Below are 17,380 nucleotides of genomic sequence, written 5' to 3'. Positions count from 1 at the left end.
TCTTGACCTGGATCAAATCACTTCTTCAAATTCTCCTCTAAGGCTTGGACATGAAATCCAATACCGAAAACCTTAGCAATGCGTATCCATGTTTCTATGGCATCTGTCATGCTATCCTGTGATTATTTTAGTGTCTGCCTCCCACCCTAAAGCCTCTGATCTTTAGATTCTCAGTATTTAGTACAATTTCGGATAATAAACAACAGTTTATTAACATATTAATTGCTACTTGGCTGGGGAACGGGCATGAAAGAGGAGTATTTTCTTAGATATTCAGTGGCCGGTAAGGGAAGAGACCTTGGTGTTTCCTCCTAGTCATTCCAGAAGATTTGGACTCCAGTTCTCATCCTATCTACAGAAGAAAGCTCATGTTCATTGAGCATCTGGGAAAGAGACCTGATTTTCCTGATTCCAGAGCCATGGGACAGCATGCTTAATGTTAGATTATTGAGTACACGGTGACAGTGTACATTACATAACCATCCTACAACTTGCAAAATGCTTGTATTATACAAATGTTAATTACTCATTTGGTGAAAGAAATCAGTAATCTTCAAAGACACCAGTAATTTGAAGGAGGTTTGGGAGAGCAAGGACTCGCTAGTTTGATCTGGTTAGCTGATAAATTTATAATGCCCAAGGTTAGTAAAAGGTTGAAGTGGCAGTGGACTTTAGCTTAAAATGTGAGCTAATTTAATGAGCGATTTTTGAGCATGTGGGAATTTTTGAAGACTAAGAATTGTTTCAAGGACTTCCCTGGTGGCGCAGTGGTTAAGAATCCGCCTGCCAATGCAGGGGACACCGGTTCGAGCCCTGGTCCGGGAAGAGCCCACATGCCACGCAGCAACTAAGCCCGTGCGCCGCAACTACTGAGCCTGTGCTCTGCAGCGTGCGAGCCACAACTACTGAAGCCAGCACGCCTAGAGCCCGTGCTCCGCAGTAAGAGAAACCTGCGCACCGCAACGAAGAGTAGCCCCCGCTCGCCACAACTAGAGAAAGCCCGCGTGCGGCAGCGAAGACCCAATGCAGCCAAAAAAAAAAAAAAAAAATCCATTCTATAAAACAAAAAAACAAAAATTGTTTCAAGACATATATGAGCTTGAACAGCATTTCTTTCTAAGTCCTGGAAAGTATCCAGAAGGATTTCTACCATCTTGTCTACTTTCTTTTAAACTGGTAAAATATACATGATTCACCATTCTAGCCATTTCGAACTGTACAGCTCGGTGACACTAAGTACGTTCTCATGCAACCATCATCCACCATTTCCAGAACTTTGATCTTCCCCATCTGACAGTGTACCCATTCAACACTAACTAACTCCCTACTTCCCCCTCCTCCTGGCCCTTGGGAACCACCATTCTACTTTCTGTCTCTATGAGTTTGACAACTCCAGGAACTTATATAAAAAATACAGTATTTGTTCTTTTGTGACTGGCTCTTTTTTCTTAGCATGTCTTCAAAGTTCATCCGTGTTACAGCATGTGTCAAAATTTCCTTCCTTTCATGGCTGAATAACATCCCATTGTATGTGTATACCACATTTTGATTATCCATCATCTGTCATGGGTGTTTTGGTTGCTTTCAAGTTTCGGCTACTGTGAATAATGCCGCTGTGAACATGCGTGTGCAAACACCTCTTCTAGTCCCTACTGCCACTTCTCTTGGGCAAGTGTCCTGAAGTGGAACTGCTGGGTCATATGGTAAATGTGTTTAATTTGAGGAACCATTATACCATTTTTCCACAATGACCACCATTTGATATCCACACCAGCAATGCACAAGCCTTCCAGCTGCTTCATATCCTTACCAACACTTTTGCTAATGGCAATGCGAATGGGTATGAAGTGGTATCTTGTTTTAATTTGCATCTCCATAATGACTAGTGATATTGAGCATCTTTTCATGTGGTGTTGGCCATTTGTGTATCTTTCTGGAGAAATATCTATTCACGTCCTTTTGCCCACTTTTTAATCAGGTGGTTTTTGAGTCGTAGCCTTTACATGTTCTAGATAGCAATCTCTTAGCAGATAGGTGATTTACAAATATTTTCTCCCATTCCGTGCATTGCTGTTTCACTTTGTCATCTTTTCTAAAGACCATTAGAACTAGGTAAAGAAAGGGAGACCTAGGGTTTAAAATGTTAACTATTGGTTTAGGCCTAACTAACTTATACTCCTAGTTCAAAGAGCCAAGGAATCCAGTGCATAGTATCTCATAACTAGTGCATGCCTGACAATATGGGTGTCTTGGGTATAGAACACCAAGAGTCCATCATTCATCTGGGCCAGGTACATCATTTCCCGTCACAAGAACCTCAAGTGCTTATTACAGCGCAGGCATGGCGTAGGAACCCTACAGAGCTGTTGAATGAATAAAAGTCTCAAAATTATACTAATGCTTACCTTTCATGAAGAGTGAGAAAGTAGTGGATAGAATTTAACATCACAACCTGTAGAAACAAGGTGTCTCCTATTACCTAATTCATTGATTACGTATTTATTAAATACTAAGAACTAGGCAGAATCTAGACAAGCAGGTCTATCAGTGAACAACGGACAGAAATCCCGGCCCTTGGGGAGCTTTCATTCGTGTCATTTCCATAACCGGGGAAGACAAATACAAAATGCTTAAGTGAATCATGTCAGAAGAGGTTAAATGCTATGGAAGAAAACAGTGGGGTAAAGGAGAATCAGGTGTATTAGTGTGTTTAAATGGTGGCCAGGAGAGTTCCTGTTGAACCAGGACACGGCTGAAACCCTTGGAAGCATTCCCTGTGGGTAGCCTGTGGGGGGAAGAGACGGTGCACAGGCCCACAGAGGAAGCACGCCAAAGGCTTCGGGAAGCACGGAGGCAAAGGAGGCTGGAAGCAGAGGAAGAGTGACACACCGGGTTCTGCAGGTCATTATGATGACTTGTGTTTTCACCCAGTGACAGAGCGGACTTACTTATGGCTCATAGTCAAAGATCAAATGTCAACTTACTAGAGTTTTTTAAAAATCTGAAAGAATGAAAAAAGACTATCCAATGGCTGGGAAAGCCTGAAGACCACTGTGAATACACTCAATCAAGTTTCAAATATTTTATTTTCTTATTCATACAGTATGAAGTTTTCTAAAGATCCCACAACATGATGTCTCATGCAGAAGAAAAACTAAACATTCAACATAAACCATCCCTCCCCCCCGACCCACGCACGCTAAAAAAAAAAAAAAAAAAAGAAAGAAAGAAAAAACCCTCAGTCCCCAGTAAGGAAATAATGTTTGCACTATTTTTCTGTAATGCCAGCCAAGATATGCACAAGCAAGAGAAATAGAAAGCATTTGCTAAAATATTTGTAACAAATACTTATGTACAAAAAATTCACAAAAGACTAGTTCCCCCCTTGAAGCAGAGCACATGGCAGTTGACACTGGAACAGATCAAACCACTGGCTGGGATTATAAGCCACGTACTGATCCAGAGGAAGAAAGTTACATGTAGTGGAGATTTTCAGTTTGAACATTAACATTTCCAAAGTTTGGCAACATTATGTTTTAAAATTATGCAAATTATGTAAACAAGAGGTACATATTTTAAATCGATCTACATGCAAAACTCCATGTCATGCAAGGACACCAAGCACCGGGATTTCTCTCACAGACAGAGCCCATGGCGTGCAGCACTCAGTTGAAGGAACAGCGATGGCAGGCGGGTGTGCCCAAATTAAGATTCTTTCCTCTTGATTCAACCTGCCTTTTCCCACTCATGATTATAAAACCAGTTTTCTAGAAAAACTATATAGGGAAAGACTACAGTCCTACAAAGCTAACCAGAATGTCTTCTTCCAGCCAATAGTACCTTTGCAGAAAAGGGAAGGGATAATATCAAGTGGTGGAACATGGTACACTACTTTTATATCACACAAATTTATTAAGTTACCTGTTACATATGTGGGCAAATCAAGAACACCATCATGCACTCTCTATGCCTTGTGGTAAAGAAATTTAAGAGGTATAAATTTGGATATAATTTTGCTCTTCTGTGGCATATAGATTAGTAAGGTTTCTCCTATGTAAGTCATAAATAAGTATATGTGGGTGTATAGATACACACATGCACATTAAATATCACCAGTTCTAGATCAGCTGCAAGTCTTTTGAAACAGAGAAAGGAAATTTATGGTTTAAACGTAAGTTTAATGACAATTTACCACCCATGTAATGAAACAAATAAACGGATATCCTAAGCAGTTAACATGATTATTTCAGGAACTCTTCAATAAGTCATGTCCGAGATAAATCAGGATTGCCTCAGATCGCTTCTGTCCTTTACAAATAAAATCACAACAAACTGACACTTACTCAGGGACATCTAATGAATGTAACGGCTCCTAGTTATGAAGTAACAGAGTGAGGCGGCCGTAAGCTCTGTGCTGTTACTATGTGAACACAAGAGCAGCAGCCCTGAACTATACTTTCTGCTCAAGCACAGGTGTTGTCAAAGCTGCACAGCAACGAGACACAGTCCCTGGAAACATATCATAGGTATAAATAAAGTTACAAACTCCTCTGTTACAAAAATGTAATCAAGGTAGAGAATAAGATGTTAACAAATGCTTTGTCAATCTCTCAAAAGAGAAAGAGCAGGAAAAGGAAAATAGCTGGCCTAACACCCGGCTCAAATCGTACAATCTTCAATCTATATATAAAACTGTGTGAAATAAAAGTGAGGATGTCGAATGTTCTGCTTGGCACTTTTGTACTCTATCATTTTGTTTCTGAATCAAGTATATTAAATTAAAGCCAACCTACTACACATATAGAAAGCTACATATATCTATATATAAATATTTACATATGTATATATAGATACTTTCTTGTTATAAAAGATGAAGAAAAATAAATTAAAAAGCCAACCCCTTCCCTTTCTTCACCACATTGATATGCTCTTTTCATGCTGCTGTCCTTCAGCTTTAAAGTGCTACACTGAGTTATTGAGAGAATAAGAGTTCAATAACACTTAGTTGGCTTCATGAGGCTCATGTTGGAAAATGTGGCTTCACAGAGAAAAATACTTCCATTTAAATACACAGAGAGCATTGCTGGACGTCTTGAGCAGATCTTCAGAGATGGAGAAGAAAGCAAAAGTGTTGGGTGGTACTCTTTACAGAAGAGTCACACGTCTACCACCATCTTTTTGTGAATATCGAGGCCACCTACAACCTGCAACAGACAGAACAAATCAAACTTGACCAGGTTCGAGGGACTCCTTTGTACTAATCTAGCCACCTTACCAAAACTACAGCTTAAAAAACATACTGCTTTAGCCATTTCCAGAAGCTGTTGTTTTTAAAAACCTGCATTGCCTTTTGTTAGAACTTTCATGGCTTCTTTCTCCTAGGATAACATTTTCTTGTGTTCTAGCACTAGGGCTGGCAAATTTTTCTGTAAAGGGCTAGGCGGTAAATATTTCAAGCTCTGTAGGCCATGTATAGTTTCTCTTGAATTTTCTTCTCCCATTTTTTTTTTTTTAAACACCACTTTAAAATGAAAAACCTTTTTTTAGCTCAAAAACATACAAAACAGGCCACATGCAGGATTTGGCCCACTCTTTCGTCTGTCGTTTCGACATGGCCTTTAGTAATTTAATATTAAATGATAACCAGATGTTACCATAAAACCTGTCAGAAACCAAATGCAGGTTTCACTGTCAGTCTGTTCTAGAATATATCAAAAGGTAACAAATGAATAAAATTTTCTGCACATGACTTTCCCATGGAGTCAAATACTTGTAAAGTTGTTGCAGGCACCTCAGTGAATACTGACATGGCCACGTGAAGTGCAATTACCTGTCTTATCATTCGGGGGATAAGTTCTATTAAGTATAACCTACATAAAGAAAGTAAACCATAAATGTTCACAGCTTGACGCGTTTTCAGAGTGAACACCCAAGGAAACAGCAGCCAGGGAGGGCATCACCGGGGCTCGTCCGTGGCCCCCTTCCCGCACTGGCCACCCCCCTCCCTCCCAAGCCACCGCCCGCCAGAGGTGGGCACTACCATGATTTAACACCATAGGTTACTCTGGTCTGCTTTTATACATTTTATAAAAGAAATCTTTTGTGTCTGGCTTGTTTCACTCAACGTTATGTTTGTGAGATTCATCCACGTTGTTGTGCATAGCTGCGTCTGTATTATTTTTAAACCTTAAAAATTTTTTTTTGAAAAAGAAAGCGTAAACAGCCAGCTAGTTCTACAACTTCTGTTATGAAAACAGCAGTTTGTTATCCTGCCCTCAAGTTTCTTTTTACTTAGAGGCAATCATTTAGAATTTTCAGCTGATTCCCAGTATTCACCTACAGGTCTCCAAATAACACCCCTACATTGCTTTTTCTTGGATTCAAAGTTTTAGGCATCACCCGCTGACTTCCCACCACAGAAGATGAAGATTAGACTTTCACACACACCTCTCCCTTCTGTCTCCTACCCCATATACTTCCCACCTCTCCCACGCTTCAAACAGTTGTATCTTTTTTTTTTTGATTAGACAGAAATTCAGCATTTTATTTATGACTATATAGAATACTACTTACAACAGAAGAGAACTGTGTACTATAGTTACTTTTTCTTTCCTGCACATTTGTTTTGCTACAGTTAATAACTGACCTTTTTCTTTGCCAGGTGTTCTATGTATTTATCATTAATTCAACCCTAAACTCTGCTCTAAACGCACTTAAATATATTATGTAATTCTATCAATTTTACTGTCTTGAAATCACTCCGAGAGCTCTCCAACCTGCTCCAAGCCAGGCCTGTCATCCATGGGTCCTCCTTCACCATCATCCTAGAGATCTCCTTCTTTCATGTTGGACCTTCTGCTTCCTGGATCCCACATTGTCTTCTTTTTTTGATTTATAATCTTTTTATAGTGGGAGCACATCCTCTAGTAGTTTCCCAAAAAGGGAGGCCTTGCATACCTGAAAATGTCTTTATTTCTACCATCTAGTTTGAGTTTATTGAGAGTTCTCACTTGGAAACAACTGTCCCTCAAAATGGTGAAGGCAATGCTTCCGTTGTCGTCTAGTTCCCAACTCTGCTGAGAAATCTGCCACCATTATGATTCCTGAATCTTTGTATGACACCCTTCCCCTACCCCTCTACTTTAGCTCATTGGAAGTTTGTAGAACCATCTGTTTTAAAATTTCATGACAATGTGCCTAGGCCCACATTATTTTTATATACTATGCTGGGTACTTAGTAAGTCCTTTTGGTCAAAGAAGCTAATTACTTTTGATTCTGACATATTTTCTTGATTCATTTTTGACATTTCCTTCCCTGCATTTTCTTTCTGGAACCCTAGCATCTGGGTGTTAGACCTCCTAGAATGTATTTCAAAGTTTAAATGTCCGAGAGCTCTTTTATATATTCTCCAATTTTTGTTTCAAAGATCCAATATATTATATCCCTGAGGATAACCATGACAGATTTTTGTTCTACTCTGAAAGTTGTTACTGGCCTTGCATAGCCTGCTTCTCCAAGCTTCTTTTTCAGGTTTGACCTCATCTCTATAATCCATATTAGAGGCTTTCCTTGAATGTATGGTGATCCGTGGCTCTCTGCTCCTGTGGAAAGGGCACTAGAGCCTCCACATACAAAATGGGGCTGTTGACTGTGGGCTGTGCTTTGAGTGATCAGGTAAGACCATTTCTGGAGATCAGACTTCCCAAAGAGGGCTGTCCCACCTCTTGCCTGGAGGGTACAAGTCTAGCTGCCAGGGAATCAGGTTTGGGAAGAAGAAGAAGGCTGGAGGTGTCAAAATACAAATACGCTTATCTTCACTTGATTCCCCAATACATACACATACACACACACACACACATATACACACACACACACACATATACACACACAGCCAGCCCTATTTCACTTTCTCCAATCTCGCACTAAAGTGCAGGAGAAGTTAAACAGAGTCGGAAGGAGATCTTGTGTTCTAATTGCTTCTTTTTATTTATTTATTTTGTTCTTTTACTTTTTGGCACACCGTGCAGCATGCGGGATCTTAATTCCCTGACCAGGGATCAAACCCATGCTCCCTGCAGTGGGAGCGCAGAGTCTTAACCACTGGACCACCAGGGAAGTTGCTCTAATTGCTTCTTAAACTTTTAAGCAATTCTTCTGTTAGCCTCACCTTCACACACAGTTTCAGTTACATTGTATCACCACTTTCTGAGCCTTTCAGGGATTCCACCTTATAAACCAAGTTGCTTCTCAGCTTTCCAAGTTTCTAGCTTCGAATTTTTACTCCTGTCTGCTAAACCAATTAACCATTCAACTTTATAAGTTGCCAAATCTAGTTACTATCCTCTCTGCTAATCACTTGGTCCTTGTGGGTTTATAACCTTTTCTTTTTAATCCATTTAATTTCAGTGGAGTTATGAGAGGAAGCAAAAGTAAATACATGTGTTCAATCCACCAACTTTAATCCTGTCACTAATCATTTATAATATTTGTGCATGGTTAAGTATTCTGAAAAATGTTAAAGTAGATATGTAGTATGTGATCTTTTAAAATAACTTCCTTGGGACTTCCCTGGTGGCTCAGTGGTTAAGAATCCACCTGCCAATGCAGGGGACACGAGTTCAAGCCCTGGTCCGGGAAGATCCCACATGCCATGGAGCAATTAAGCCCATGTGCCACAACTACTGAGCCTGCGCTCTAGAGCCCATGAGCCACAACTACTGAGCCCACGCACCACAACTACTGAAGCCCATGCACCTAGAACCCATGCTCCGCAACAAGAGAAGCTACCGCAATGAGAAGCCCGCGCACCACAACGAAGAGTAGACCCCGCTCGCCACAACTAGAGAAAGCCCGTGGACAGCAATGAAGACCCAATGCAGCCATACATACATACATAAACTGTCCTTTCTCTTTCACTGTTATAGCTTAAGAAATCAGAATAAAGAGAAATCAATGAAGCCAAAGTTAAGAGCTTGATAAATGTTCCAAAAAGTTGGCTTAATACACAAAACATTTTTCTTCATTCCTGAACTATGCCCTCCAAAAATACAAGTAAAGGCAATTTATCACAAAATGCTGAAAAAGAAACTCAAAGCTTAGCTTACATCTTCAGTGTAATTAGTATCATTTCTATACCTACGGATGTATTTTAATTTCCTTTCACTGGTAAGTGATTTACATGTAAGTTTTAATTTATATTTACTAAATGCAAGTAGTCTTCACTTATATACATCCCTTCCATTAACACTCCAGTCAAGAGTTTCCCTTTCTCGTTTTGTTCCCTCAAGTCTTGGAATTAATTTTTATTTCCTTCTTTCGAAAACTGGCTGCTACCTATGATGCCACTACCAGCATGGTCTCATGTCACACGCAATGCGATGCCCGTCCACGGGAGTCCTTCAGCAAGTAAGTGCTGGCAACAGAGAAGGAGGAAGGACTTTCCTGGTGGTGCAGTGGTTAAGAATCCACCTGCCAATGCAGGGGACACGGGTTCGAGTCCTGATCCGGGAAGATCCCACATGCCGCGGAGCAACTAAGCCCGTGAACCACAACTACTCAGCCTTCGCTCTAGAGCCCACAGGCACAACTACTGAGCCCATGTGCCACAACTACTGAAGCCCACGTGCCTAGAGCCCGCGCTCTGCAACAAGAGAAGCCACCACAATGAGAAGCCCGCGTACCGCAATGAAGAGTAGCCCCCCGTCGCCACACCTAGAGGAAGCCCGTGCACAGCAACAAAGACCCAACGCAGCCAAAAATAAATTAATTAATTAATTTATTTATAAAAAAACAGTGAGGGAGGAGACACAACGGAGGGACAGGACACAGAGCAGTACCACCTGGCATGGGTTCCAAATCTCAAGGCTCAAGCCTATCTAACTCTCTTCCAAAAAGACTTAGAGTGTTTTTTTATTTAATTAAATTAATTAATTAATTTATTTATTTATTTATGGCTATGTTGGGTCTTCGTTTCTGTGCGAGGGCTTTCTCTAGCTGCGGCAAGTGGGGGCCACTCTTCATCACGGTGCGCGGGCCTCTCACTATCGCGGCCTCTCTTGTTGCGGAGCACAGGCTCCAGACGCGCAGGCTCAGCAATTGTGGCTCACGGGCCTGGTCGCTCCGCGGCATGTGGGATCCTCCCAGACCAGGGCTCGAACCCGTGTCCCCTGCACTGGCAGGCAGATTCTCAACCACTGCGCCACCAGGGAAGCCCCCTAGAGTATTCTTTAAACTAGAGCACCACCCTACTTTTTGAAACAAAATGCAAAGATAGTATTCCCTTGAGATGAAGAAAGATCCTTAAAGGATCACGTGAACGTCTACTTAAATGCTGAAGTAGACACTTAAGTCCTTATATAACACACAACCAAAGTAATTTGTTTTCCCTGGTGTCGTCTAAGTAAAAAATGAAAAGAAGAAGAGGAGGAAAATCTTTTATAGAAGGATTTCCCAGTCATGACTGAAATTTTTCAAAAGTTTTTCTCTGTTATCTTTGCCTTTCCTTTGCATTGTCCAGTATCTCTAGCTTACAGTTAAAACTGCTTTTAACACATCAAAAAGTTAGCATCTTTGCTTTAGGGGCAGGAGTAACGAAGAGAAGCAGTAAAATGGAAGCTGAGCCGTTGCCCCAGTTTCCACCTAGAGCTAGTTGTCTAGGCCTTCCCACAACTGTAGTCCCCGCCTCTGTGGAGCCCTTGCCCCAGACTACAAGAACTACGTACCCATCAGTAGCTTAGAAAAATAAAATCACCTTTTTACAATGCCTAGCTGCTGAGTTTAAGACGGACAGGGACTCCATTTCTGTTGTCCTCGTGAAACCAAGCCTCTGGATTCCTAGCTGAAACTCATGAACTCATATTTCCCACAAAAGTATTTTCAAACAACCTAGTTGTTCATTTGGGAGGCTACCAATAATAAGTAAAAGTTACTAGTACCATTCTTGTGGCGTTTTATCAGACAATCACTGAGAATATTAATTATTGAGAATAAAATTAGTATCAATTACAACAAAGAACATTTCAAAACCTTGAATATGGGGCAATTAGGCAAAATCAAAAATAGAAATGTCTAGGGCAAAATAAAGGAATTCTCTATTAAGTGGTATTAAAAATGTTTTCATGAAACGTAACTAATGAAAGTACTTACAGCACAGAATTCTTCAAAGGATATTCTTCCATCTCCATCCTTATCTGCATTTATTATGGTTTTGTCCACGATTTGTTGTAACTGTGTATCTTTCAGATTGTTCCCCACCATCATCTTCAGCACCTGGAAGAGTTCCCCATTGGAAATATAGCCATCTTTATCCATGTCATAGATACGGAAAGCAACTAAAAAGAGAGTAAGGAAAATCAATGGCAAAATCAAAGGCAATCACAAACGAATACTTTCAATGAGAGAGAGAACAATAAGCTGCCGAACAATTAGAATTCTACTATGAGGACAGCTCCTTACTACCCAGAGAAGTCTTTAGGTGAAAATGGTTACGAGTATATGGGCTATGGGACTTCCCTGGCAGTCCAGTGGTTAAGACTTCACCTTCCAATGCACAGGGTGGGTTTGATCTCTGGTTGGGGAGCTAAGATCCCACATGCCTCATGGCCAAAAAACCAAAACATAAAACAGAAGCAACAATGTAACAAATTCAATAAAGACTTTAAAAATGGTCCACATTGGGCTTCCCTGAATCCGCCTGCCAGTGCAGGAGACACGGGTTCAAGCCGTGGTCCTGGAAGATCCCACATGCCACGGAGCAGCTAAGCCCGTACGCCACAACTACTGAGCCTGCGCTCTAGAGCCCGCGAGCCGCAACTACTGAGCCTGTGCGCCACAACTACTGAAGCCCACGTGCTAAAGCCCATGCTCTGCAACAAGAGAAGCCACCACAATGAGAAGCCCACGCACTGCAACAAAGAGTAGCCCCCGCTAGCCGCAACTAGAGAAAGCCCACGCACAGCAACAAAGACCCAATGCAGCCAAAAATTAAAAAAAAAAAAGGTCTACATAAAAAAAGTCTTTAAAAAAAAAAAGAGTATATGGGCTATGGAGTCAAGACTGCTTTGGCCAATTAGTGTAGCTAGAAGTAAGTTATTTACCCTTCTTAAGCTTCATTTTCTGCACATATAAAATTGGGGCTAATAATAGTTCTAACCTCCCAGGTTCTTTACAGTACTGAATGAGATAATATACAATCAAAGACAGCAACTGTTATTACTATTATTCTCATTTATATCAAAAAGAGTTCGTTTGCAAAGGATGTTTGCATATAGCCAGCACCTCAGAGAACTGTTATTAAATACAACATCTCTCTAGTTAAGAGCTGCCGAAACTAACACACCATTGTAAAGCAATTATACTCTAATAAAGATGTTTTTAAAAAAAAAAAAAAAGAGCTGAATGCTTTAAAAAGATATCAGATGTTCCCTATGATAGAAGCAGCCTACGTAAACCAAAATAGTGGACTTCTGGCTATTCTGAATACGAGTGTAAATGAAGTTAACCTAATCACATTAGAGCATTTCTTCTCACTTTCATGCCAACATTTTATAATAACTATAAATGGAATATAATCTTTAAAATTGTGAATCACTATATTGTACACCTGTAACTTATAAAACACTGTACATCAACTATACTTCAATTAAAAATAAATCTCTTATCTAAGACATGTAATTCATATGGCTGTAGAAGGAAATTCTATTTTCCTTCTATCCAACTAAAAGCAACAATGACACATCATTTAAAAATGCAAACTGCAAATGTCCAGAAAGGATTTTCTCCAGAATGTAAAATTTTTGTTATGTTTACTAAGGATCTAGAATAAAAGACATCTTTTAGAATATTTTAAAAGGAGGTCATAATGCAGTATGGGGTAGTGGTCTAAGAGGGAGAATGAACTCAGTGAAGAGAAATACTTACACCTCAACTTCTGTTCCTTATCTCCTTTGACACTGAACTGAGAGACTCCCTCAATGAACTCTGAATAAGAATAAAAAATGTTTACAAATCAGAAGTTTCAATTTTTTACAAAGAAAAACAATACGTACCCACATACACACACACACACACACAAACCCCTACATGCTCACAAAAAGATATTTTCTTGCTGCAAAAGAAAATATTACTAGCGGTGTTTAAAATTGAAAAAGCCAAATTTGAAACTTCACAACAAACGAGGTTCTATATATATACATTTTAATCTGAACCTGGAGTTCTCTAAAGTCAAATCAATTTAAACAAATATTTACTTACGCTACAGAGCATAACACTCAAAAACATATTCTTTAAGCTATTTAACTCTTTTTTCTTAGAATATGACAAAAGGGGGCTTTAAAAAAAATTTACGTTGTTTGGCAGAAAAAAAATAATTTTGGATTTCTGGTTCCAAAATTCAGAATCATTTAAATAAACTGTTGGAAGTTTCATAACAAATGGTCATTTTTCTTCACTGCCTGATAAACACTAAATCATAACCAGTTTTAAAGCCCTTCACTTATAATCCAATTCCTCAAACTAGAATAACAAAATCTGTTGATTCCCTGGTGAAATGAAATGTTTATTTACTTTAAAATGCAGAATCAAATGGTTAATATTAGCAAAAGCACTACTGTCTTTGTAAAATCTAGATTAACTAAATTAATCCTTTCTATGATAATACTCATATCTTTATTACTTCAGCTTACTTTTTATTGCTGACTTAGTATTAAGTCTCATTCTTTTATAAAAGGTTTTAAAAATGTAGCTTCTAATATTATAAGTTTCCCTAAAGTGAGACTAATTTTCTAACAACAAAAGAAATACTAAATCCCATTTTTTTAGATTACCTTAAAGGGCAATTTGATCATTTATGACCCCAAAAGTAAAAGATCTTATTAGTCCATTAAGGTTCATATATCACAGATTTTGAGGTTTGAACGTAATCTATCTTTATAAGAAAACCAGTAATACAAAGACATTGAAGAAAAACTAAATTTTTCAGACATTTTTGTACACAGAGGTGTAAGACTATTCATAGATTATCTAACTTGTAGTTTTAAAAAAAACTACTTCCTTACCTTTAAAGTCTACTTCTCCATTCCCATCTGTGTCAAATATATCTATTACTCGCTGTACTAAGGGATTCTGTTGTAACTCAGGCAGAGACATGAACTCTTCCACACTCAAAGAACCAGAATTGTCCAAATCGAGCTTCTTAAATCTCTTTCCTAGCCTTTTAATTTCATCAGCATCAACTAAAAGCAAACAAAAAGAGGCAGCAAGATTTACCAAACGATTTTGTGATAATTATAGGAAAAAAATTCACCACTTATCCAAGAGTTTAATTTCCAATTTAAAGAGTTGCATATACGATTGACTAATTTATTATAACAAAGAAAATATATCATAAAATTTTTTTTGTTACCCTTTTGTTTGTCTGCACCTGCCATAACATACAACCAACTGTATGCTGAGTAAGATATTACAGGATTAACAATGCTAAGCTGATCATGGAAGTCAGGTGGTTCTTACCAGGCAGACTAAATCAATCTCTATGTACCAGGCACTCTAATTTTCATTTATCTTGTAAAATTTTAATTTAGTTTATTTCTAGCAGTTCATGGTTCAAAATTTGAACATGGTTTGAACACAGTTCAATATTCAAAGCCTCCCTCCAACGTTGCCAGCTTCTTGAATATTCTTCTAAAGATATTCTTTGCAAGTATGAGCAAAGAAAACCCAGCATTTTTCGATTTTAATTCTTTAATTAAATTTTTAAGAAAAAATTTTATAAAAGTTAAATTTTTAAAGGTTATTTTCCATTTACAGTTATTACCAATAACCTAAAAATCAGGCACAGATCTTTAAAACAGATCAAACCCACCTTGGCAGCACCATTAAATGCTTCAGCTCTGCACTTCGTACAAGCTAAATATAAACAATTCCAACTTTTGGCACCAACTTTCATCAAAGATTTTTTTCTGCTACTTGGGATCATACTCCCTTAAAACAGATGAACAAGGAAAAACAAACAAACCTCACCCTTTTGACTCATCTTGTGACTCAGAGATACTGTTTTTCATATGTTTTGCCAAGCTGACACTCATGTTATTTTTCCACTTTTTGTAAGGATACCTTTGGGAGGATTATCTTTTTTAGTAGTTGGAAGTGCCTACATATTCAATTTACATTATATTATACAAAGTATTATAATAGTTAATCTTATAGTCATACATATATGTATGTCGCTAAAATTTAAGATATTAAAAACTTAGATATTATAGTCTGAGTTTATAATATAGGTATATATTATAATAATATAGGTATTACTATGGAATGTTTACATGGAAAACAGCAAATTAAATTGTTGAGACCATACCCAGATCACTGCACCCTTGAATATACTCAGGAATAAGTGTGAAATCTAGATGGTTACCTATTTTAACAAGTGATTTCAAGAATCTTATTAATATTACCACATAAAATAATTAAGAAGTTGCTTTTAGAGAGCTCATGTTGCTACAGTAAATTTAAATAAATATTTCCAACTGGACATATTAACGCTAGAGAGTATATAATATTAATAGCGATAGAAAGGTTGCTTATTCATTCATCATCTTCTCAGATGAAGAAACATTAACCATCTCTCTTTATTATACATATATTTTTCATCATTTAGAAAAAAAGAATGTAAGAGATTCCCAACAGTAGCAAAGAGATGTAGGCCTCTGGCTCGTCAAGCACTGTTATTACTGTACACACACACACCAAGCTGCTCCTCCACTGTTACGTGATTTTGAGGTTTCTCAGAATGAAAAGGAAAAGAAATAAGCAGAATGGTAGAAAAATAAACTTTCCTCAAATTTTAGCCAATTCCCCAAATTTGTAAAATAGTAATAAGTGGCAACAAGACTACTCCTTCAGGAAATTCTTTTAATAGCCACTTTATAAATAATTTATTACCTACTAGTCCATCAACAATTTAAAACAAAATAAAGCAAGTCTTATCAAATCCTCCTAGTGATAACAGTATCTTCAAAGAAACAACTAAATGCAATGTGGGATCCTGAATAGAATCCTGGAAAAGAAAAACTTTCCAGTGTCACAATTTCCTTTTTCACTAAAATATACAGTTTAACAGTATTGTAAGAATGTTAATTTCTTGATTTTGATAATGATAACTGCACTTTAAGTCTGTGAGATGTTAACATCAGAGGAAGCTTGGGTGAGTGATATTTGGGAACTCTATTATTTTTGCAACATTTTTGTAATTTTTCCTTAAGTCTCCAATTTGTAACAACTCTCAATTTTTTCCTTGTGTTTCATGACTTTGAAACTTCTGATCCAGTATTCTGTAAAATATCCCTCAGAGTGAGTTGCTGATGTTTTTTCATGATTAGAATCCTTTGGGGCAAGAATACCATAGAAATGATATGTCCTTCTCAGTGCATCGTTATCAAGGGGTTCATGATGTCAACATGTCTTTTCACTAGTGATGCTAATTTTGATCACTTGGCCAAGGTGGTTTCTGCCAGATGTCTCCACTATAAATCTACTATCTTTCCCTCTGTATTAAAAAATATTGCGGGGGAATACTCTGAGACTATTCAAATATCCTACTTTCTCCTCAAACTCTAATTTGAGCATCATCTAGGTAGGTCTTGTTTGCAAAATTTTATTACTGTGGTATTGCCTAATAATGATTTTCTTTTTCCCTCATTATTAACTGGACTGTTCCTGTCAAAAAACAAAACAAAACAAACCTGTCCCCTTTCCCTATTTGTTTCTTTATTCAATTATTTGTATCAGCATGGATTCATGGGTACTTACTTTATCTTATGGGTTAAAATCCAATGTCATTCATTACCTGTTAACCAAATTATTCCAGCTTTGTTCTTTAGGTACTACCTCAAGTTGGCTCCTGTGTGACTTTTCAACAATCCCCAATTTGAGCATTTCCTTATTTTCTGGCACCATAAAATGTTCCAGTCTCATCCTGACTATGTATTTCTAAGAAGATATGCCCCAATCTCGTTTGTATGGCAGGATATTTAGAACTATACTATAGAATGAAAACTATAGATCCCTAATAAGGGATCTTAGAGGTACTGTGGAAAGAGCCATCAGATATGATAAAATTACCTATGGAGAAACATGTGGTTTTTTTTTTTTTAATTTATTTTTATTTCTGGCTGCATTGGGTCTTCGTTGTTGCACGTGTGGGCTTTCTCCAGTTGCGGCGAGCGGGGGCTACTCTTGTTGCAGTGCGCAGCCTTCCCGTTGCGGTGGCTTCTCTTGTTGCAGAGCACAGGCTCTAGGTGCGCGGGCTTCAGCATTTGTGGTGCGCGGGCTCAGTAGTCGTGGCTCGCGGGCTCTAGAGCGCAAGCTCAGTAGTTGTGGCGC

The 17,380-nt window shown here is 38.3% G+C and overlaps 1 protein-coding gene across 1 annotated transcript in view; it reads right to left on the bottom strand.

Annotated features, from left to right (window-relative positions):
* Positions 1–3,067: 3,067 nt before the first annotated feature.
* The window catches only part of PPP3R1 (protein phosphatase 3 regulatory subunit B, alpha), a 57,607-nt gene continuing 43,294 nt past the window's right edge, over positions 3,068–17,380 (bottom strand). Inside the window, exons 3-6 of the mRNA XM_082426116.1 lie at positions 14,056–14,232; positions 12,920–12,979; positions 11,147–11,331; positions 3,068–5,204 (exon numbers count right to left, since the gene is read on the bottom strand). Coding sequence (XP_082282242.1) covers positions 5,157–5,204; positions 11,147–11,331; positions 12,920–12,979; positions 14,056–14,232 — 470 coding nt within the window. The 3' untranslated portion in view covers positions 3,068–5,156. The remainder of the gene's footprint in view (positions 5,205–11,146; positions 11,332–12,919; positions 12,980–14,055; positions 14,233–17,380) is intronic.

The sequence above is a fragment of the Balaenoptera physalus genome, assembly GCF_965194825.1.
Source record: "Balaenoptera physalus genome assembly, chromosome: 15".
In the NCBI taxonomy this organism is placed as follows: domain Eukaryota; kingdom Metazoa; phylum Chordata; class Mammalia; order Artiodactyla; family Balaenopteridae; genus Balaenoptera; species Balaenoptera physalus.
Note: the sequence above shows the minus strand (reverse complement) of the source record. Positions and strands in the feature narration are given on the sequence as shown.